This window comes from Ornithodoros turicata, chromosome 10, assembly GCF_037126465.1.
Source record: "Ornithodoros turicata isolate Travis chromosome 10, ASM3712646v1, whole genome shotgun sequence".
In the NCBI taxonomy this organism is placed as follows: Eukaryota; Metazoa; Arthropoda; class Arachnida; order Ixodida; family Argasidae; genus Ornithodoros; species Ornithodoros turicata.
The window spans coordinates 14,630,479-14,655,490 of record NC_088210.1 but is presented as its reverse complement, the minus strand read 5'-3'; the positions used below and the strand labels follow the sequence as shown (position 1 = coordinate 14,655,490).

The 25,012-nt window shown below is 45.3% G+C and overlaps 1 protein-coding gene across 3 annotated transcripts in view; it reads left to right on the top strand.

The window, feature by feature from the left end:
• The window catches only part of LOC135370587 (transmembrane protein 47-like), a 47,062-nt gene that overhangs the window by 5,730 nt on the left and 16,320 nt on the right, over positions 1-25,012 (top strand). For 2 of the 3 annotated variants that reach the window (XM_064604358.1, XM_064604359.1), the window contains exon 2: positions 1,356-1,421. In XM_064604358.1, coding sequence (XP_064460428.1) covers positions 1,371-1,421 — 51 coding nt within the window. In that variant the 5' untranslated portion in view covers positions 1,356-1,370. Of the gene's footprint in view, positions 1-1,355; positions 1,422-7,912; positions 8,101-25,012 lie in introns of those variants that run through there. The other variant, XM_064604357.1, reaches the window with a different exon arrangement.

Here is a 25,012-nt window from a genome sequence, read left to right as displayed (position 1 = left end):
TGGCTTATCCAGCCCCCACCCCCCACCCCCCAAATACCCCTCTAACTTTTCCCTGTATATACTACTGTTACAATGTAACAGCACGCTTTTTTTTTTTTTTTTTGCACCCCCACCCCCCTCGAGCTTGCGGTTCTGGATAAATTATTGATAATAAGTGCATGACATTGTCTTAATAAAAAAGGAGGGAAAAGAAAAAAGAAGCGACGCAAGGGGAGCAAAATACGACGCAACGTTATAATCACTGCGGAAGAAGCTCTGCCTTTTACTTTACTGTTACAAAGCATACCGTGTTGGAACACACCTCGGTCGAGTGTTTGCTCAAAGCGCTCTGCAACTTTTCAATCGACACGTGGGCCTACTTTAAAACTATTTTAAAAGTTGCTCTCAAGTCTTACCTAATTAATTAATGAATTAATTACAGTTTAAAAAATACTGCTGGCTACGTTGTACGACTGCTAACGATATTCAGTTTGTTTCAGTCGTGTGCAGTGCTTCGTCTTGACATGTGTGGCGACAATGCTCCACCTAACGGATTAACTGTGTGAATGTCCTACGGCAGTACTGGTAATACAGGGTGTTACCCTATAAAAGTCTACCCGCGCCGGCATGCCGTGCTCGCCAATTACTCAATGCAGGCGGTACAATGTGTTGCCTACGTATAAAACTCATAAGGACATTCCATCATGGTAAATATCGAAGTGATTGAGCACCGTAACGCAAAGTTATAGCGCAAAACGTGAGGTTCCCGTAGTCAAAACAGCCAAGATGGCGCCTCTCAGTTAGCAGACGACATCCCTTTTGGGTGTCGTCTGCTGAGTATGCGTCGGCATTTTTCGTTCCTCACGTTGCTTAGTTCTGAGCAAAATACGACAGTTACACGAAAGCGGAATGAAAACTGCAGTTCCATCCGGCTGGCAGGATATGCGACACGTTGTCGTGTGGGGAGCAGCATGTCAAGTGCTCTTCTCAACGCCGCCATCTTGTTTGTTTTGACTATGGGAATTGCACGTTTTGAGTTATAACTTCGTGCTGCGGCACGCAATCACTTTGAAATTTACCAAGATTAATTGTCCTTATGAGCTTTATATAAAGATCGCACAATGTGCCACCTGCATTGAGTAATTGGCGAATACGGCATGGCGGCACGGGTAGACTTTTATAGGGTAACACCCTGTAGATAGAACCCGCTGCCCCTCGAACTTTGCCTTCCGTCGCATTTCGGAGGGACACAGACTTGCGCGTATCTTGCGTACCGTTACCGTAGCGCATGCATACTGCAAATACATCGTGCATGCTGAACTTCATTGATGTTGACAACATTGACTGAGAACAAACGTTTTTTTTTTCGCTTCCAGGCAAAAGCCGTCCAAATGATGGCCCCAACGACTATCGAAACAGTCACAGTGGTCAGGCCACTGAAGGTGAGTTTTCTTACTTTATACCATCCGTATCAGTTTTTTTTTTTTTTTTCGATGACGCCACCCCGCTAGAGGGCGACGGCTTCGAAAAGGCGACACCGCCGCCATGATGTAGGTCCTGCGAAATTTTGACTTCAGTCTTCCATGGCGAAATTAATTGATTAGATAGGTTATGACTTTTATGTCTTGCTTGCGCGTAAAACTGTAATACGACTAACTGAGTAACTTTTCCCGTCGGACTATACCGATTGTTCGAAGACTGTGCTACCATTCAGTATTTTTTTTAAAAGGCAATTTTTCGTATTCAGTTCCTATCTTTTGCTGTGCAGATTATTTTGCGAAACGGTAGGCTTCAGACTCGCCCAACCGTGACGCCTATCATATATTAAACTTGACGTATCTGCCGTCTACGCTGCTGTCTTTGTACTAAACGGAAACGACAGCGTTCCAGTTCCGGTCAGCATCGGCGGAAGTCATCGACTCAGTAAGCGATCGTTTCGACAACCATTAGGCCTGTGCCGTCTGCTCGCAATGTTCCCTAGTTGTAATGTCAATCTTTCTTACGTTCGGGGACCCCGCTGTGGCCTTACTGTATTTTTGCCGCATGATAAGACGTCGTAGCGACAGTGTCGTCTGCTTTTAAAAGCCTTCCCGGACGAATTCCAGGCGCTGGAATGGAGGAGAACCATTGGCTGGGCGCCAAGAATGATGTCGTCTGCTTGCAGTAGTGGTTTCGAGGCTCCTTTCTAAATGGAAAACCGGAGCGAAATACGGCAACGTTTGTTGTTTTGGCTACCCTGCCGGTGTATCTATAGTGAAGACATATATGTGGCAGTAACTTACACTCGATGGAGTGGAGGCTGCGCCTGCGATTGCCGTAATTTGGACGGCGCTTGGTACGCAATGGGAGGCGTAGCAAATTTAGGGAAATTAGGGACATGCGGGAAGCCTAGAAGTAATTTATTACAATCGGCCCGTATACTAATGCCGTTCATGTTTAGCCGCGTTTTGAGAATGGCATGTACAGGGTGTGTGCAGAAAAACATGACCCGCATTTTTACATGTAACTCGTTGTCTACTTAGCCGAGGAACTTCCGGTGGCGCACGACGGCGTATTTATGCGTGCGAAAGCTACAAAAAAATCCTGGAAGCCATACTCAGTGTAAAAAAATAAACAGAGCGCGAAAACATGGACTTCCATGAATTAGAATAGGGCGGTCATGACAGTGCATTGTAGTGCATTTCCGTCTCATGAGAGTTATGTGCAGGCACCGCTAGGGGTACTGCCGATGAGCATCCATGTGGGACATCGTTTCGATTTATGCACCGATAGCTCCCCTAGCGGTACTTGAACACAACTCTCCTACGTCCACCGTGTTGCCCTTTCACATACACCCTGTTGTCCACCATGTTGCCCTATTCTGATGCACGGAAGCCGACGTTTTCGTTGTTCCGTTTATTTTTTAAGCTGAGTATGGCTTCCACAATTTTTCTGCAGATTTCGGACGCATAAATGCGCCATCGTGCGCCACCGGAAGTTCGTTAGTTAGGTAGGCAACAAGCTATGTGCCTAAATGCGGGTCATGTTTTTCTGCACACACCCTGTACTTCTCAACTACAGATCTTTTTTTATCCGCAGCAGAACGATTTTTTTTTTAAAGCTATGAGAGTAGCAGTAATCACAACAGAACAAGGTCGTCGGCAGGGGGCGCCCCCTAAGAGCTCAGGCTATGGAGTCCTCGCCTCCCTTCTCATGCGTGGAAATTAGGCAGTGTGCCTGGCTATTTTCATGTTCGCTTGTATGAACTTTGTTTACTGGATGCAGCGTATTTTGCAGTAGTGACCAAAACCTGATATTTAGCGGTACCGGTACTTCTCCTCTGACACAGACATTCGCCCCACTCAAAGATGTCTATGTTTGATATTTACATAGCGAAAGGACTGGTCGCGGCTGATTAATCGTATATCCACGATTAATTGCACCGTGTAGCGCTACAACAAAGTCAGATAATCACGATGCAGTTTAAAGCTAAGACACATTCACTGTGCATTCACCAGCATCATTATTTAGCTGTTGGTATTGTTGGTGTTGTGCAACGAGCATATTTGGCATAGCGTGGTTGTGGTACTGGGGTCGTGAATTTTGTGGCGTTTCTCATACACTGTGGTGGAATTCTGTCCGTAAGATTCATCTTGTTTGCCACCAGTGTGTGAATACGAAGGGTGTCTACGATAACTATGCAGACAGAATTTTTACAAAAGATTGAAATGCTTTTTTCTTTTTTTTTTTAAATTACAATATGTGGCAGATAGCAGCAGCTCTTCATTGTTCTCCCTCGCACTTAAGGGCAAGGGAGAAAGCGTGTTTCAGTCGGACCAGCAGAAATGACCACCGAATCAGCTATGCTGTCCGGGGCAATTATCTCCCGCTCTGTTGGCCTGCTCCTTACAGCACCGTCGTCTCAAAAGGAACAGCATATGTCGTTATTGTACAGGACTTCTGTCTTTCACGATGAAAAGGTTCAGTAGTCAAAATTAATTAGTATAATATGCCCCAGCAGTGTTGTCTGTTTAGAGGATTTGACCCTATAAATGTGGCGACTTTTCGCTGCACTTATAGCGACCTTCCAAATACGTCCTGTCAGTGATTTAACGAGACCCCCTTACACCCCCTAACACCCCCCAAATGTTCAGTGACACCCCGTAACTTTTTCACCAGCGTACCCACTGCAGGGGGTGCCCTTCCGAATTCAGCTTTAGACACATGTCGGTAATGATATGTTAGGCTGTAATGACGTAACTATAATAATGACCCCCCCCCCGCCCCCAATTTTTTTCCAACACCCCTGCGTGCTTAGGATTCTAGATAAACCACTGCGTCCTGTGGTTAGCGACTTTTTTTTAGCGACCTTCCGCAGCGTATTGTGGGATTTGTGCAGTCGGGGGATGGGGGGGGGGGGGGTAATGACGGGTGGGAACTCTATAGACCTTGTCGCGTTACTCTCAAACCACTAGTCCCCGTGCGCTCCTTAGCCTCGTTCCCAGCAACGACACGACAGGGGTGGACTGCCAAAAGCGCTCTTCCCATTGGGATGAATACTGCATGGTGACACCGCCCGCCGTCTTTAATGAGTATGACCGACGATAACTTAACATTCCATATGACTAGTCATCCGGCAAACATCTGGGTAGCGTATCAAAGACCAAGGATCAAGGAAAAAGAAGATAGGAAAGGGAAGGAAGGAAAGATCAAGGAAAAAGAAGATAGCTTGCTTCCTCGTGCGATATGCGTAGTTGATCACGTGAGGAGTGCTGGCCGATGCGATACCTGTTCTATGTACACACCGGTTCCCAGCGGGAGAAAATGAATCGGCACGAAATGAACACGAACGGACACGAAAATGAAGGAACTCGGCAAACGGCAGTCCACACCACGTCCTACTAGATTATAACGACCATGTCACAATCAGAAAACCCTATGAGGAGCCTGTCCGCACGATCCGCCAGAGGCGCTACTGATCGGCACAACACGATTGGACGATGGAAATTTGAATTCTGAACGCGCAGAAGCGTGTGTACGACTACCGTAGCAGACGACAGCGATAGCTCCTATGAAAACGCGCAGAATGATGATGACAATCAACCCCAGAATGAAACATCTGTGGAACGTCCACCGCTTGTACAGAAATACTAAGGTAAGCTGAAGTACAAAGTATTGTAGAAGTTGAGGAAGCAATAACTGGGAGGATCAGAAGCGCCACCGCTAGCTTCCAAAAATGCGGCGCATAGAAGGGGTGCGCCTGACATGGTCGTTATAATCTAGTAGGTCGTGGTCCACACGTGCACAGTTCCAGTGGCTACCACCGGGCGGCAGCACTAATGGTGGCGCCCATTCATCGAATTGCGTTTTTTTGCAGAGTTCGAGGTAACTCCTTACAAGTAACTCGTTACTGTAACTAAGTTCCTTTTTTTTTTTGGTAACTTGTAACTTAACTCGGTACTTTTGCTCCGTGGTAACTTTCAGAGGAACTCGTTCCTTTTTCAGGTAACTTTGCCAAAGTAACTTAAGTTAAGTTCCAAGTTACTTTTAACTCGCTTTTCACTCACGTCCACATATTTCTTATTCTCTCCGGTTCCGTCGTGGCATTTTTTGCCATAAAACGTGACATTCAATCAATGACAGTATTTTATTCAGGAAGTAAGAACCGCTGCCATTGAAATGAAGCTGAACCATTGTGCGCCCACAGGGAGTAAGATGCAAATCGTTCGAATAGACCTCTACCAGAGGAACGTCATCATGACGTTGGTAGACAGACTGAAACCGAAACAAATCGGAAGGAGAGGGCTGGGTTCCGCGAACGGGAACTTGATCGCTGCCTCCCACTGAAAGAAAAGCAGGACCGAGGGTTGCGTCCCTTTAAGGGACCATATATCGTCATCCCCTCAAGACCGTGGCTTTCGGGCGCGACCTTGTTCACCTCTAGCTTCGACCGTAGTTCAATTCTACCAAATTTCTGGCGCTGTCGAACACTATGACGTAATTTGTTTACAAATAGGGAGAGGTCTATTGTTGGGCATAAACGAAAACGATCTAAGCGTGTTGTACTCCTCCGCAGGCAACTCGGGGTCTAACTCAGCTGCTCACGCGCGCTGCACCTGCGTAATTTGCTATTTTGTGTCCGAAGTAACTTGGAAGTAACTCGTTCTTTTTTTTTAAGTAACTCAGTAACTGCGAGTTACATTTCAGGCCGAATAACTTCGTTATTAACTTAGTTACATTTTTCACACGGTAACTTAACTCGTAACGAGTTCTTTTTGACGGGTAACTTCTCAATCTATGCGTTTTTGTGTATACAGGGTGTTTGTTCTAACGTGTCGAGAAATTTCATTTAAGGCGAGCGATACAAGAGAAACAAGCGCTACTTGTCTGCTACTTGACTAACTAACTAACTAACTAACTTACTCAAGTAGCAGAAAAGTGCCACTTGCTTTTCTTTTATCGCTCGCTTTAAATATAATTTCTGGACACGTTGGAGCAAACATCATGTATAGGTTTCGTTCGGTTTTATAACCTATAAATCGCTACAACAGCTGACCTACATTGCTACGAAGCTCGACCGAGAAAGGGCATCAGCCGGATTGACTGGCAGTGTTCCAGTTTTACCCAAGCAGCACAACATCTTGGCCCAATTGGCCATCTTGGGCCAATATTGACAATGTCGGCTCAATATTGGACCAATATTGGCAATGTCGGCCCAATATTGGGCCAAAATTTGTGCTGCTTGGGATTACTCAAACTTGCCACGCCAAATTTTGAGCTCGGTAATTGCGGTGCAACGCAAGTTATTTTTGCCGATTTCAGAATTACCGCCACCTTCGTTGTGCGCGCTGAAAGGAGGAAGGCGAACAACGGATGGCGCCATCGTGCAGAACGCTGTTGGCTATTTATCGCACCTGGTACGTGGAAAGCCAGGAGCCCGTGCCTTGTTGTGACAATCAACGTTAACTCCATCGTGGTGTCACAAAAAGACGTATGCGTCTCGTGTGCGATTAATCGGGGGAGGCAGCAACTCGTGGTTGGCTAGGACCTAGGAGCGTGTTACGCGGTGAAGTTTCATTTTAAGGCAAGCAGTTCCACCACCACCAACATCGCGTAACGCGCCCCTAGCCAACCATAATCCCGAATGACATTCTCTTCCCTGATGCGTTGAAAACGGGAGACGCGTGCTTATGTGTGTCCCGGGTTCGAATCCCTGCTCCAGCTGTGCTGTCCGGTTGTTTACCCTGCGTTTTCGGCGCAGATCCCTCTGAAGTCGGCCCTGGACGCACGATCCCCCCCCCCCGCGATAGTCGCGACGTTACCTGCGTGAGCGTGTCCGAGTACAGCAAGCAGTTCCATCCTCACCACCACAACCACCACCTTGTGACACTTATGCAGTTACTTTAAGTGTCACAAAAGGGCGTGCGCCCCACGCCTTCTTCAAATCAGTAATAATTGATAACGGTGTGTGAAGAATATGTGGCGAAGATCTGTTTTAAGCGCGTGTTAAAATGAACCCCACCTTTCCCCGCATGCTTGCGACCCTATATAGATGAACAACTGGCGTGTACCAAAACGTGGTACAGTGAACCCTCGTTAATATGACCCCCGATAATCTGACATACGCGCTTTACGACCATACTCCTGGGGAACAATGCAGTGAAACATCTGCAAATCCCCCCGTTAATATGACAATTCCGCATTATGACCAGAATTTTCAGGAACGACCATGGTCATAATAACGGGGGTTCACTGTATACAGAACCACACAAATATCGCAGCTTCCATCATTCCGTGGCACTTCTTTTTATTTATTTTTTTACGACCCGCGAAACACACATACGCTCGAACGCTTCGATGCCGCCGCCGCCGCCCTGGCTGCCGCGTCGAGCGAGCGAGCGAGAGGATCTAGGGAAGCGGTTTCCCCAGAGATCCCCATGCATGGGGAAGGCGTCCGTTTGAGCGGGCGGCCGTAGTCGCATGGCGGGCGCGTTGGGGCCCGGCCGGCCGCCGCCGCCCCAAAGCCACGCTAATCACGTTACCTCGCGATACAGACATCCGCCTCCGTCCGATTCCAGCGACGAAGACTACGAGGACTGCTGCTGCCTAACAAACTTCATACGCACATGCAACGTTAAACAGGTGAACACCCTCTTTTTATCTAGCGCCGCAAGGACCAGAAGCTGGATGCGCGAAGATGCCCGCCCGACAGGCACTCTATCCTGCTTCTCTGATGTTCGGGTGTATAACCGAGAAGGGGGAGGTCTCGCCCCCTTGCAGTACGGTCTATACGGGCGCGAATGACGTGCGGTAGCGGGTTCGTGTCCCGGAGGACAGACGCGCCGCTCGTCTAGACGCAGGCGAGTTTTCAGCGTTCTTCGCGCAGTGTTCCGCTAACTGGTAGTGTACTCTGTGTTAGAGAGTTTTAGCATACCGTTGATAACGTGGCTTGCGTCGAACCGTATCAACCGGAACCAATCAGTGGATAAGATTCTGAGTCACGCACCACTGCTATTGGTTCCGATAGGCACGATAACTTTATCAACGGTATACTAAAACTCAACAATAATAAGAAGTTGACTGCTTCACGTATATTATTCGTGGAAGCGTCCGATTGTTCTTAACAATGCACATGCTGTGCAGTTGGATCTGTGACGGAAGAAAGTGTTGTGTTCCCTAGCAGCACAATGTACTGAAAGTCGAGTGCAATAGGGGTGGACGGTATGTGTCTTATCAATGTTCTTTAGTTTCACGAGCCTGTTCCACCTACCCGTTCACCCCTATTGCACTCGACTTTCAGTACATTGTACTGCTTGGGATTGTGCTGCTTGGGTGGGATATAGGCGTGACCCACAAATGAAGTGCTGAACTTCTCCATTTATCACCACTGAATGCGTTTGTTGTTGTATGTTATCAACTTATCATCACCAAATTTTGTGTGTGCCGTTATATCCGCTGCTGTAGAGCTGCTCACGACAGTTTTTCCCAGGTCCTCATCATAATAAACTTCGATTGAATGAGTTTTTTTTAAAAATAAATTTGATGCGCACGGTAATGAGGCGGGGCGTTCAACTGGACGTGATTCCAACGTGCGTATCTGTTCCTGTTCGTGCCGTTTCAACGTTTCTGTTAGGTCTCGAATTTATGTTTGCCGACAGTTATCTTTTATTTACGCGCGGTCTCGGAGGAAGCGTAATACAGTGAGAGGCGGTAAAACATTTGCATATTGAAGGAACCTCTGAGACACGTCGACCATTTCCCGAAATGAGGCCAACGGGAAAAAGAGGAGTGGTTAGGGATAGGAACGGTGCCCATATTTCTATTCGACATTATCGATACTCTTCGCGTTATCGATGTTTCAGAAATATCGATAAAATACCGACTTAAGCGTGCATCGCTGGAATGTCGATATTTTGTTAGGCGAACATTCATACACATATCATTATATTGTCTATATTTTTCTTGCAAACATCGGTAAAATGTGTATGGCATAAAAAGATTGTACAAATGATCGCGCAATAATATCCAAATAGAAGAATGAGGAGTCTTGTGCGAAAATTTAAAGCTGAATTCGAAAATAAGTTGCTTATTACAAGCTATAAGGGGGGGTTCATTATATAATTCTTGAGCTAAAACCGTAATAAAAATCAATGAAACCATAAACCCACTAAAGTATACCGGTAGATATGTTTCTCAGTATATTGTCTCAAATATCGGTATTCAAAATTCTGTTTTTCTTTGTTGTTTTTTGTTTTGTTTTTTGTTTTTTTCAGTTTCGAGGAGTAGAGCTGTTGTCTACCCAAACAAGTAGACCTTTTTTTGTACAAAAAGAGAAAACGAAGGGGAAAAAAACGAACTTTGTGTGTAATGCGAACGGAAACAGGTGCTCCGAGAACGGACCTCGTTGATTGCATTCCACGAGGCGTGGATAGAGCCGGCTAATGCTGGAGTTATTTATAACAGCCCTTGGATGGAGATCGCGCGAGATTGCTGGGTGTATGTCAGCGACGGATCGGATAGATGTTCCACGAATAACTAATATATTTACTTAACGTATACTTTCATTTTCCCGTAGACTCGTACGGAACTCAATCACTTTTGGTTGAGCGCAAAAAAAAAAAATAAATAAAGAAAGAAAAAATAAAACATAATATTTCGCTCATGATTGCACACAATAATCGATTCTTTCATTTTCACAGACAACAGAACCTACTAGCGTGTAATAACAATTTCATCTGGCCAAACTGCACTCTTAAAAATGAACTTCACCACATAGCATGCTCCTAGAGAACCATCATCCCGAGTGACATTGTGCCCCCCCCCCCCCTTTTTTTTTTCATCAGACCAACGGAAAGAACGTTGCCATTCGGAATGATAGCTGGCTATTAGCGTGCTCTCTTAAAAAAAGGGTGTACTTTAACTCCTTTTTTTGCCACATATATATATATATATATATATATATATATATATATAACACCCTTTTGGAGAGTACAATTACGCTCAAAAGGGTGTCTCCTCAGTCCCTCAAGGGAGTAGCATAACACATTTCTCCCTACTGGAGAGTAATATTACTCCCCGGCAGGGAGAAGGTGTTATGCTACTCCCTTGAGGGAGTGAGGAGACACCCTTTTGAGCGTAATTGTACTCTCCAAAAGGGTGTTATACATGTGGCAAGGAAAGGAGTTAAAGTACACCTTTTTTTTTAAAGAGTGTGCTATGGGGTGAAGCTCTGCTTTTAGGCTGTACGTTGTCTGCTTCACACAGCTGTTCAACGTTAGCAGTCTATTTGCAACGATACGATGTAGAGGAAGGTGGAGCGTGATGACACAGAAATTTGCAATTAAATGTGGAATTTTTATTTTCCGTGTTTTTTTAAACGAAAACTAGCCATAGGCACATTCTCAGAGTTCTAGAGCTTCGGATCTGTAAATCAGAACGGACGTAGGCGGTTCTAAAATAAACGCGGAACAAGAAATTAAAAAAATGCAGATTGTCTCATCTTGTCCCAACCCTCGTGGCAACATCGACAATGACGAGACATCGCGTGGGGCAAGATGAGACACGCCGTGGTAATGAACTATACAAATTGGTTTTTTTTTTTTTTTTGCAATTCATCCACCTAGACAGCCCCCTTGAGCCCACCGCCTACATGATGCGCAATAAAACCACACAGAACACGGTGCAATTTCCCTCCACCGTCCTCTGCAAACAAGGCACCGCCAGTCTGATGTGTCGCTGGTCGCGCGCTCTTGAGTGCACTTCTGCTTTGCTGGAAATATTCTAGGACACAGGAAACTTTGCTGGAAAATCCTAGGCAATATGCAAAAAAAAAAAAAAAAAAAAAGAATCTCTGAGGAACAAGCATACAGCCACCTAATAGTTGACTTATCACTTTCTAAACTACATTAAATTTAAATTGCATTACATTTAAATTACATTAGGTTGTCGCGTCTTGCCCCGTGCACATCATCGGATGCATGAATTTTCCAGTTAAACACCGGATAACCAAGAGCGCCCATATTTTGCATATATCTAGATGAATGAATAAAGAAATAGGATGTGGACTTACATTGACAGAATAAACCTGCGACACGCCGCTGCACAGCTGACAATAAAAAGGACTACAGAAAATCGCGCCATTTTTTTTTTTTTTTTTGCGGGTCTTTACATTCCGGGCAGAAGTAACCGATTTTTTTTTCTCTCTCTCTCTCTTCAACGCAAACACCAATCCGGACAATTCTCACGCGCAATAAAGCGGACATGCAGAGCCACCTATGAGTAAAGTTTCAAACGCATGGAGCAACGCGTCTTGAGACAGGCGTCGTCGAGCAACAAATGTCGCATCTTGCCCCACTTTACTTCTCCTGCTGCCAACATTCGGACTATGTGCAGTGTGTATAGTCGCCAGAGTTCTTTCTCGGGTGCTATACGTTCTCCATGCGACGTTGCTTCCTCACTTAACTATTGCTTGCGCCGGCAAGGACAGTTTGCGTGTCGAGCTCACGTGTAAATCACGTTTAATGTTAATGTTCGTTGGGTGTTGGCAACCATCAACGTGTTGTATACTGTCGCGCTCTAAAAACAGAACTTCACCACATAGCGTGCTGAAGGCCGCCTGTGAAAAATGATGCCGTTTCGCTTTTGAGTTTGGCGTACGTCTTTTTGTTACAATTAGCATCGGTGCATAAGTGTCGCAAAAAGGCGTAGGCCTCCCGTTTTCAATAAGAAAGCGCACCCCCTTCAACCAGTTGCCGCAGATATTTGGCTCTGGCTGCCAGTGGTTGCCCATGCGGCTGGTGGCGGCTGGTTTCCATGGTTTCGGCCACTGAAAGTACGGTCGTGACTGGCGGACTCTTAATTGTTGCGATCAAGCTTTGTCTCTGGCTGGTGTTGGCTGTCATCAGCGCGTCTACGACAACTTGCTCTACTAGCGAGCAGGACTAAAGCAACGCCACCTAGACACAGAAGGCCTGTTTAATGCCTCCTCTCCCTCCTTCGTTACGTAGACAAATAGTAGTCAAAATAGGCCTTTCGAGAAAAGCGCCCGCGCCCCCAAGTGAGCGGCGCAAGGCGTCATGGGATGTTTGAGAAACACTGCTCTGTCGTCTGCTTTTTCCTGAGAGACCACGTAGGATGTTTAGCGATGCCTTTACTTTGTGAGCAATGAATGTCGCGTACTGTTGGCCTCCTTTGAGTGTTTAAGGCATACAAAGAGCGCATGGCTTGCTTTTGAGAACACTCGCAACCTCTTCCGCGTCCCGTTACAACCGGCAAATTCTAAAACAAAACGCAATCGAACAAGCACTTTCACAGAGAGATGCAACCAGAGCGTCTGCAATCTGCATAGCGTCTGCGCATGCGCCGGCAGCAGCCAACAGGAAACTGGCGCTCCATCTTCCCATGATACCTCGGGCGCCACAGGTAGCGCTGGCTTTTCTACCGCGATTCGCCGTTCTGCGAATTCAAGAACTCGCAAATGATTGCAGCTGACCTCGCAAATTAGAACCTGTAGGCTAAAAGTGCAACACGCTTTCTAGAAAATTAGTCTTAAGGAAAATATAGGACCGCATTGCGCTTTATTTTGTTTTCCCATTTAGTACGCGGGGACGTTCACCACTCGCAGACGACAGTGAAAGCACGTTCGTGATTGGCTACGGCCGTTGAAAATACGATCCTGATTGGCTGACTCTTAGTTGTTACGTCACGTCGACGAGTAAGCAGGCATTCTCTATCTAGGCGGTGTGTTGACCAAACCATATTATTGACACGCCTGATGGTGGCCTGTTTCCACGGATACCGCCACAAACAACCTTCGAAGTTGCTGGACTTGTTTCTTTCAGGCACATCTCCCGGCGTGCTTTCTTTAATTCATCTTCATTTAATAACTTCCGAAATAGGCCAATTCGTCCCTGTCCGACGGTAAGGCAAATCAAGGGACGTCAGCATAACACACTCCAAGAGGAAGGGAACATGAGAGGCAGCCGCAAAATATTTTTAGGATCCTTGGCAGTCTCCATTCATGTTAGGAGTACATCATCAACCGCATCTAACAATGGATTCCCCCCCCCCCCCTTACAAAGAGAAAATTTGTCCTTTATATAGCAATGACGACGGGCTCGTGGGTGTTATTGAACGATTGCGCCGACGCCTTACGTTGGTCGAATTTCGTTTGGCACCTGCAACCGTTACTGACAGATGTCCCGTCAGTGCACATTCTCTCTCTCTCTCTCTCTTTGTGTTGGCCGTCTGTACGCTATTTATCGTTCACACAATTCTAAAATGACTGAAGGAATGAACGATGTGCCATCTTTCTTTTCTCTCTGTCTCTCTCTCGAAAATGCTTTGTCACGCTCGCCGTTCAGGCAAAAGGAAAATATACATAAAGCGTATACAGTCACAAAAGCATACGCTATAGTCGGCTCTTTAATTAGCCCCGCAGCGAAAAGTCGTTACAGGCGTGTATGTCACGTGCTGGAGCCACACGGCTTTAAGACACCGTTATGTAAAAATAGTATGTAAAAAGTTATGCGGAGAGATTACGAAAGATTAGGACCTGCTAGTCTGCATTCGTGGATCGTTAGCTGCTTAATCTAATCAGTCAGATATTATCAAAATGAAAGCATGAGTGGTCCATTTAGTGCGGTACACCCAGATGCACCGCACCAGCACTGACACGATGTGACCACGGCTGAAGACAGAGTCCAGTATCAGTAAAGAGATGTCCAGGAGCTTCTATGGTCGAACGCTGTAACGATGAGTTGACCCGAGGATGAAGTAGCACTCTAAGAAAAGGACCTGCTGTACCCTTCCCTATGGGGAAACGCAAACAGGACAGTCGTCGTCCACAGCACAGTGGAGAAAGACGTGCTCTGTGTCCTCAAGCGTGCCACAGGTGGGGCAATTCGGGTAGTTTATGTTGCCTCGTCGCGCAGTATCGGGAGCGTGTGTGGTGTTAGCAGCGTGTAGACGTATACATCTGGTGTATTAAAGATGGGGGAAATATGTTTTTGCAACACCCGTGACATTGATTTGGAGAAATATGGAGAATATCGATACAGATATTCCGTCTCTAACTCCCTATACCTTGTAGTCCTGCCATCTTCAGCGTGACCACCATGCATCTATACTGGTGTTCAACTTAAGATGGAAAAGAAATCTAGTCCGTCAGCTCTCAAAATATTACTGCGCCACAGATAAGATGGCTGGGGCACAGTACACGTCACTCTTTCCTCCTCCGCCTGATAATGTAGTCCATCACGCTCACTCTGCTTCCGTATTGGCTGTTAAGACTGGCCGCGTGACACTTACGCGAGCCCTACCCCCATGGTGGCACTGCAGTATTTCTGGCGCGCTAGTGTGTCTCCTTATCTCCAACGGCGTATGTAGATGACGGACTAGATATCTTTTCCTTCTTAAGTTAAACACGACTATAGTAGACCCCAGTCGTCACACAAAGCTTATACACCTGTCCCACGGGCACTGAACATGCGCGTAGCGCCATCTAGAGTGTAATGCGTCAACCTGTCAGAGACCATTGAATCCAATGCTGTTTGAGAAGTTGACACGTTGCACGCTAGGTGGCGCTACGCGCATGTTCAATGGTCGTCGGTTTCGATGATCATTGAAGACTGCCCCGTGTGGCAGGGGGACTAGGCTACTCTTCTTTAACGTGACAATTTCGTGTTCACAATAGGGATGGAACAATACCCGTATTTGTATATCGACGTTATCGACGTTTTTTTTTTTCTTTTTCATTTGACCAGCGGCATAGTCGAGGGGATAAAAGCGATACCCCGTTGGTGGTAGCCAGGGCGTATAGACCGGGAGGTAGTAGGTTCGAATCCTACCACCGGCTGTGCTCTCTGAGGTCTTCCCTGCATTTTCCGGCAGGCCTTCAAGACGGATGTCGGCACACTTCACCCTGAAGTGGGCCCAGGGCACACACAAACACCCCTGTCTCTCTCTCCTTCCTGCTGTCCTTTCTCCATCTGTCCACATCGGTACGACGTTTATAGCCACAGTTGCTTCGTGGCGTTAGCACGGGATTTAGAAAAAAAAAACTTTTCCAATTAACGCTATCGATGTTTCAAAATTGTCGATATTTTATCGAATAACCATAAATATTGGCAAAGTTACGCTGTTTCTCTCGCGGTTATCGCCATATATCGAAATGGGTAATATCTAGAATAACATCTAATGGAATAATATATCGATAAAATATTTAATAATACTTCGAAAACTATCTTTCAAGCATTAAAAAAAATACACTTTCTCGCTGAATACTGATACACTTCATTCGATACACTAGATGAAATGTCAACATCGTTCTCGTGGCGATCGATATAAATAAAATGTCAGTGTTTTCATTTTAATGTATGATAGATGCAGCCCAATCACCATCGGCATTCATAATAACTCTTGATATTTTTGTAACTCTAGTTCACAACCCTTCCTGCCTGCACTCTGGTGTTATTATTATTGTCCAGGTGTTTCGGAAACTGGGCAATATGCGATACTACACGATATACAAATGAAACCAAAAAGAGAGTTTTTTTATTTTTATTTATCGTTTCGTTTCGCGTAAGTTTATATTGACTCGTTAGCAGCAGTTCACAATTTGTCCCCGACAGAGTGACGGACCGGCAACCAAATGTCGGGGGAAATATTTTACATTCCCGAACGCATTTCAACCTTATTGCTTCCACTCGCTTTCCCTCAGATGGTTTCTTTTACCTTTCGTTCTCTCCCTCTTTCTCTTTTCTTTCTCTCTTCATTGCTTTCTGGGGGGAAAATTGAGGAAGGGCGCATAAATTCCTCTGGAAGGAAGTCGAAATTAAACGGCGCCACTCGATTAACGACGGCCGGTGCCCCATTTACGACGGTATTTCACTCTCCACAGGAAGTGATGAAATAGCGGACCAAGTGCTGACCAGTAAGGCGCACGGGAAGGTGAAATATCGCCCGAGTCTCCGAATTTTGATTACTGCGGAGAAGGTGAATATATGCGGGGGCTTTTGTAAGGTAAACTGCGGCGTTTGTAATGGAACTATAGATCGGATATAAAGGGCTGTTTAGGTGCTAGATTACGCGTTGCAGGTCGTATTATATCTTTGAAGAGCATAAAAATTGTCGTTTCGTCCTGGTAGTCTTGGATAAATCGTGAAAATTAAAACACCTGCTACCTTCCCCCCCACTCTCGAAACAGATGGTGGTGGTGGTAGTGTTGTGGAAAGTGCGGCGCGTACGCCTTTTTGTGACAATAGACTTCTTCCTGTTTATAAACAAATGACGTCATAGTGTTCGACAGCGCCACCAATTTGGTAGACTTGAACTACGCACGAAGCTATGGAGCGAACAAGGTCGCGCCCGAAAGCCACGGTCTTGAGGCGATTACGATGGTCTCTGAAAGGGACGCGACCTTCGGTCCTACTTTTCTTTCAATAGGAGGCAGCGAACAAGTTTCAACACATTCGTGGAACCCAGCCCTCCCCTTCCGATTTGTTTCGGTTTCAGTCTGTCTACCAACGTCATGATGACGTTTCTCGGGTAGTTGTCTATTGTCGCGTCTGCATAAGTGTAAAAAAAAAAGGCTAAGATCGTGCTATGCGGTGAAGTTCTGTTTTAGGAGTACTGGGATGGAGTATCCATAAAAACATCTTTGTTCCCCCCCTCGCGAATGTCCATATTATCGATATACTTATCGATCGATGTTATCGGTATATGTATAAATTAAATGTCGTTATTTTTCTGATGGATATCGATAGTTATCGGTATGTAAATGTCGCTATTTTCTCTAATATCAGTAAAGTATCCATATTTTTTTATTTATGTTTACGGATATTCCGTTTGAGTTATCAGTAACGTCGATATTTTTGGCCTGTTTACCTGTTACAAATTGCCTATATACACAAGCTTCTAAGCGTTGCATGTATGTGGATTTTGCCATTTTCATAGCTGCGTAAGGTTCTGTACCATATGTTGTGCTGCTCTTTTTTTTGAACAATTTTTAACAATAACGTACAGCTTCGTTGTTTAACCCTGAGTAATTGCTAGAATTCTAGAATTAATTTCGAAGCGACAGCGATTTCCCGGGAGCTCAACAAAAAGGCGGCACAGACTATTCACGAGCAAGGAAAGAAGCTTTGAAGGGAGCAGCAATTTTCCATTTCTTCTCGGCTTACAGAAAGAAATCTTGAACCTCATAAATCTCCGAGCATAAAAAAAAAAGAAAAAGAAAAAAGGTTGGATGAAGTAGGACCAAAGTCACATTGAGGCAGCGAACTGAAATGTGACCGATAACGGAGCCGGAAGATGGCGCGAACGCAAATAGTAAATCCAAGCCTAAAAGTGTGACGGAAGAAAAAAAAGCTCACGAGGGCTATACAGTGACGTCACAGACGGTGCTGCCCATTGATTGGCAAGGAGGCGCCGAGCGAACAGTGGGGGCCACTGACCTCCGAGCCGCCGGTCGGGTTTTGTCAACGGGCAGCGCGAGCGATCGACCTTCGGAGCCGCCAAGAGGGGGGCGGGTATGGGAGCTTCCCTGCAATGCTCGGATCGATAACAGGGAAAGCCCATCGTAGCTTCTCTCTCGGTTGAATAATGCAGTGTGCTGTTGCTCCGGCTTGTGTCACAGCGGGAATTGTGTTCCAAGCGGGAGAAAACGAAAGCTATCTCTTCCTATTGTAGCTGTACGGGGGGGAGGGGACTTCGTGGGGGGGGGGGGGGGGGGCTTTCTTTCGCGCGTTACTTGTAAACCGCGCATGCGCAAAGGGGTTCGATGTGCGTAACCAAGCCTGTGCGCGAATTTCGAAATGGGCTTGCGCCTTGACAAGTGCTTTTGTCGGGGACGTCAAAATTGGAGTCAAGCTCTACACTCGTAAAAATGAACTTCACCGCATAGCACGCTCCTAGCCAACCAGAATCTCGAATGATATCGTTATCTGCCCTGATTTGTTGAAAGAGGGAGGCGTACGCCTTTTTTTTTGTGACACTTATGCTGTTCATAATTGTCACAAAAAAGGCGTACGCCTCCAGTTTTCAGCAAATCAGGGCACATAACGATATCACTCGAGATTGTGGTTGGCTAGGAGCGTGCTATGCGGTGAAGTTCATTTCTAAGAGTGTACACTCTAAAAACAGTGCTTCGCCGCATAGCACGCTCCAAGTCAACCGTCATCCCGAATGACAACGTTCGCTCCCTTGATTTGATGCAAACGAAGGGCGTACCCCATTTTTGTGGCAATTATGAACTACATGATGCCACAAAAGGGGCGTACGCCTCCCCTCTCCCCCCCCCCCCCCACACATTTTCAGCAAATCATGGGAAAGAACGGTGTCATTCGAGATGATGGTTGGCTAGGAACATGCTATGTGGTGAAGTTCATTTTTAAGAATGTAATGTGGTACTTGGAGCGAAAAGACACACGTGACGCGACAACACACACACATCGACATCGCACTTTCAACCCTTTTATTCAAACTGAATCTAAGATTACAAAACATGAGAAGCGATCAAAAACTACCATCTCGCGTGGCATCTGAGGTTTTCCCTGAGTTTTTCGAAGACTTTCAAGACGAATGTCGGCTCAGTTCCCCATGAAGTCGGCCCAGGACGCCTACTAACCCCGCTGTCCTCTCTCCATATGTCCACTTCTGTACGCCGCTCATAGCCATAGTTCGCGGTGCTAGCACGGAACAAAAAAAAAAAAAAAAAGACGAAAAGAAAACGAAACCCTAGCTGGCGCTCCCCCCCCCCCCCACATACCATTCAGCTCAAGATAACAACTGATACCAAAGACTGAAATCACTCGAAGCAGCTAGCAGCCCTTCTTTATCACTTCTTCCTGGTTCCTTGTGAGCAGCGCCGTGGTTGCACTATCACAGTATTGACCTTGTTCTTCAATGGGTTGTGTTTCCACAATCTGCTGACATAAACTATACCTAATACTTAACTTATGCTTATACTTATACTAAATACTTAATCTCTATCGCTTTAAAATTCGGTTTACAACCGCACCGTGTTACGCGCTCGGCCATTATATGCGAGGAGCTGCCCTATCCGTTTTTTACCTTGTTGGCATAAAATATGGTACGGGCTCAATGGACATGAAAACAACGAAGCATTCTGTGTGTATTCGTGTAGCACATGCAGTGACATATGCTATACATGAAAGCTCAGTGCGCAAAATAAACACAGAAAGCTTCGTTTGTTTCACGTTCAAATGTTCTTCCTCACAAGACGTTTCTAAAGAATTCGTCTTTATTTATTATTTATTTATTTATTATTCAGAGACCCAAAGGACCTTGACGGTCATTACGTGGGTAATACAAAATTGAAACACGATACAGTACATGCTAGTACATAATTAAGAACACAAATTACTACATTATTAAGAACACGGAAACACAATACAGTACGTGTTGATACATCATTAAGAACACTGAATAAATACTAGTAATACTGGCTTCATATACAAGTAAGAGTACATTAATTATACTAAGAAAACATGACGATGGAACAGAAAGGTAGTTGGCTCCTAGCCAAAAGAAATTACTATGGAAATGTTTCCGAAAGACAATGGGGTCAACAATATCCACTGTGGACTGAGGTAGGTCGTTCCACTCGACTTCAGGCGATGGGAAAATGACTTTGTGAAGAACTCTTGAGCAGAGTTGTACGTAACGCGTTACTAGTAATTGCGTTACTAGTAATCAATTACTTTTTCAGTAATTTTTTAACGTAATCAATTAATTTTGTGAGTAAGTAATTTTCCAAGTAATCTGATTACAATTTTCGGTAATCAATTACTGAGTAATCGATTACTTTTTTAACCTTCTGTCAACAATGTTGTGTACATATAGATGTAATTGTGTATATAAATCTGAAATATATGCGTGTATGTGTTTTGTATGTTGCTTTCAACGTATTTGTGAATTTCACTTATCATGTATGTTGGTGTCTCATATTAGAATTTGCAACAAGAGCTGCATGGTTGCATTCGCTGCAGGCTTGTTGGCTTTAGTATGGCCCACAATATAAAAGTAACGGGAAAAGTAACGCGTTACATTTTTAATCAGTAACGTATTACATTTTTATGAAGTAATTTGTAACAGTAAAGAATTACTTTTCGCTCAGTAGTAACAGTAATTGTAATCAATTACTTTTTTCGAGTAACGTGTACAACTCTGCTCTTGAGTGACAAACGCTACGTGACACTTTGGAGGTGTGGTCGATGCGTTGAGATATGAAACTGGCCCTATAGTGATGTACAATTGCTGTAATGAAGTTGTGTGTAAGAAGATTAGAAAGGCACTACTAGACCCATTAAATCCGTTGAAGTTTATGAACAATTTTTGCGGTAAGAGCGAAAAATTTCAGAGCCAGGACTCTAAAATGAGGAGCAGTAATTGCAGTATATAGACGACTAGAAGCTGTAATTGCACCCCAGTTTTGCTCATTTTTTTTTTCTTCTTCTTAAGAGTGTAGATATGTGTATGCGGCAGACAGCGCAGTTTCGTTGCTCGATGTGGCAGCTACAGGTATACGTAATTTGGTTTGTAGCGCAGTAGTTTTCATTTAAGCAAATTTCCTCAGTCCATTTGTTTCCACGTTTTGTCGGCGATCCCTGCTTATTAAACCACAGTTAGCATCGTTCGCCACCCTTCACAAAAAAAGTCCCTTCTCCTTTTACGTGTGATTTTCTCACGTAAATTTGATGTAAAATAAGTTAACGTTTTAGCATTTATATGCATTTACGCAGTTGCATCGTAAGTATAGGGCTGTGGAAATACGTATTAAGATGTATCGAATATTGAAGCGAATCATTGCGCATTCGGTTCGAATCCCGAACGGAATACGGGATTATATGTTCCAGTTTCGAACCCAAGCGACGTCTCTTCCAAACAGAATATATTGTCAGAATAGTAGTTCCGAAACTACACTCGTAAGCCATCACATCACATCACATCACATCACATCACATCACACTCGTAAGCCCAAAAGCCCTGGATAACCCCGGATAACGAAGTGATACAAAGACCATACCACGTACTCATCCTGCAGATGCTGTAAGCGCATAATTAATTAATCGATCCTTTAATTAGAGGCTTTCGGGCAAGAGCGCTTGACGACAAAATTTTGAAAACGAAACCAAAACCACGCGCCTTAGGAGCGGTGGTGCTAATGAAAGAGCTCGCCGTTGTGGGCAGCGTCACGACCAACGCCCTGATGGTATGTGCGTCCTGGGCCGACTTCTAAGTGGACTGTGCCGACATATGTCTTTCAGCGTCTGAGGAAAACCCAGAAAAAAGCCCACAGAAACAGCCGGGACCGGGATTCGAACCCGGGTACCTCACAGTCTCGACGTGGCATGGCCAGCACGCGAATAACTCAGCCATATAGGAGCGCATGACCTTCGCCTTATATAGGTCGATCTCGCCAGCAGGTCTGCTCCAATCATACTCATCGCTCCAACCCAGGCAGCACACAATATTGGGCCCATATCGGCTGAGCATTGGCGATACGGGTCCAATAAAGGACCCGTTCTGCCAAGATCTTCCCCATATTGGGATCAAACTTGGTAATAATGGGCCCCATAATTGCCCATATGGTGAAAATGTCGACAGTATATGCACCCCATAATGCCAAGATTGAGTCACATTGCTCCAATATTGGGCCAATGTTGGTGTGCTGCCTGGGAAAGCACGTGACCTCTGACGTGGAATGAGCGCTGTCCTCCCTACGTATACCTGATGCGCGCCGCTTCGGTTTCGGCTCATTTGCATAACAAAATTCTTTGACGTACGTGCCTCGTTTCAGGATTTGTAAAGATTGCAATGACTGCGGATGGAAGCGTTGAACCCTGCGAGTCGGATACGGACATGAAAGTGAGCCGGCAGCATTGTGGATGCGGATGAGATGTGAATTTTGTGTGGATGCGTGGCTCATCCGCGCAAGGCTTACACTGGAGCATACTTGTGGAAGAAAATATGGAGAAGTAATCGAAGGTTTAACTTGGGTCCCGATTGAGCGTGGCACGGCTTCTTTGCTGTTTTTTTTTTTCGTTCTCCTATTTCTGGGGGGAACAGAGGGCGCTGACAACAAAAGGCCGTTTCGGAACCTTAGACAGATTGTGGGAGGGGGGAACGTGACTGTGATTTATTTTTGTGGCACGCGCTCTTGAGAGAAAAAGAAGCGAGATTAGGGTTTAATAATCCTATGTATGTGCCAGGCAGTGTCAGATAGACTCTAGTGCTATAGGCATCCACAGCTGTGGAGGCCATGGCATATATCCAAACAATGTGTCTCTGCTAATTCTTAGTTCAGTTTTTTTTTTTTTTAAAGGGCACTTGAAAATGGAATACTTCGGCGGTCACAGTCGTGTTTAGTTTTACTTTTATTTTGAAGCTATACTTCACGTTACAGATAAGACTGCTTATGCCTTGAAAGGGGATACATATAACAGAAAAATAAATAAAATAAAGATAAAGCTCTATAGCGTACGTGTGTCTATACCGTCGCTATAAGCGCTACGAATGTGCTGCTACGACAGCTAGACCCTGTCACGACTTGAACCGTTAACCGCAACTGCGAGACCTTTCTCGAAAGCGTTCATCTGGACGAACGAGGAATACACAATCACGTACGGCTCCGAGCGCAAAGCCATACAGATGAGAATATCTCTCATCAAACAGAGCTTGCGACTGGGTTATAAAACTAAACTTCACGAAGTACTGACACACTGTCATTCTTTTTCCGGCAAGGGGATAAGTACCGAGGTTTCCCATAAGATCTTTTGAGTAACGGCTCTCACCCGGTACCTTTACTTCTCCGGTTGCTCCGTCCCGTGCTCAAAATCTTATTGATCTGCTTTCTGCCTTCCGAAATCCCTGCACCGCTTCCTATGTCTGTGCATGAAGGACCCTCGACTCGAAGTCAGTCTCTCTTTTAGTTGCTGCTGTTCTTTTTCGTCCAGAAATATTGCTTTTATCCTTCTGTCTTATCATCATCATTAATTTATCTGTTGTTGTTGTTCTCATCTCCGCCCTGGTTTCCATCTTGTGGGCTTTCTACGTCCAAATTTATCTTTGAATGTGTTGCGTTTTGACCACGATCTACTAAATTATAGCGACCCTGTCATTTGCATCCCTTCCCAGCGCCGGAATTTGGAAGTTAACGGTGGCGCTACTCATCGGCCAGTTTTAGGGTGCCTCAATAGTTCCTCAATTGCTGCAATACCTTGTACTTCGGCTTACCTTATAATTCTTGTAAAGGCGATGCATACCCTACGCGAGATTCGTTATTGCGCAAGTTATAAACTGATTATCGTCACCATTCTGCGTCTTTCTGCTGCTGTCGTCTGCTATGGTCGTACGTCCGTTTCTGCACGTTCACAATTCAAATTTCCACCGTGTCCAATCACGACTGTCTCGTGGGCCGATATTATGATCGCGACCTACTAGATTATAACGACCGTGTCATAATCGGCAACCCCTCCCTATGAGGCACCCGTCTGCACGGTCCGCTAGGAGCGCTACACATCGGCCCGTCAGATCTACATCGTGATTGGACGATGGAAATTTGAATTTTGAACGCGCAGGCGCGGACGTACGGCTATACGACTACCGTATATAGCAGACGACAGCAGCAGATTCTATGAAAACGCCTTGATGATGGTGGTGACCAACTTTAGCAATTACGCATGTCTCGTGAGACGTGCACTGCTTGTGCAAAAAATACTAAGGTAAGCTGAATTCCAAGGTATTGTAGAAATTGAGGAAGCAATAACCGGGCCGATGAGTAGCGCCACCGCTAGTCTCCAAATGCGGCGCTGGGAGCGGGTGCCGATGACATGGTCGCTATAATCTAGCAGGTCGTGGTTTTGACTGAAGTGGTGGTGCTTACTGGCAATATACACTTGAAAAGACAACTACCGCTTGTAGAGAGCTATCTTTAGGTTACATTTGTATTCGATTGTAAGTGACATGTAGAGGTCTATGTAAAGTTTCACCGAGCTGGCCTCCGCACAACGTGGACTTCTCATACAGCGCCCTCTTGGGAGGACAGGAGCGATCCCTCCAGGTGCTCTTAGAAGGCGTCTGAACAGCACGAACGCTGAATTAAAACTGATTGCATATAAAACTGTTATTCGTCCTACTCTGGAAGGCGCCAGTATTATATGGGATCCTTATACGAGAAAATCAATCAATCATCCGAAAAGCCCCATACGGGCGTTACATGGGAAGAGTGGGTTACCGGAAGTGAGAAAAAAAAAATAAAAAAATAATCGAGAAAATAGAAAATATTCAGAAGTTAGCATTGAACGATATGGTTAGATTCACATAAACGACTGAACTGTTACATAAAGCCAACCTCTTTTCTGTCTACTAGTTTATTCTTTTTATTCTGTCGAACTAGTTTGACAGAATAAGGGGAAAACGTGAATCTTGGACTTGCCCGTTTGCGGACGCTTTGTCGTCAGTCGTTGAGTATGATGGAAGAAAAACCCCGAGACAGAGCAACATCCAGACATCCACTAACATCAACATCCAG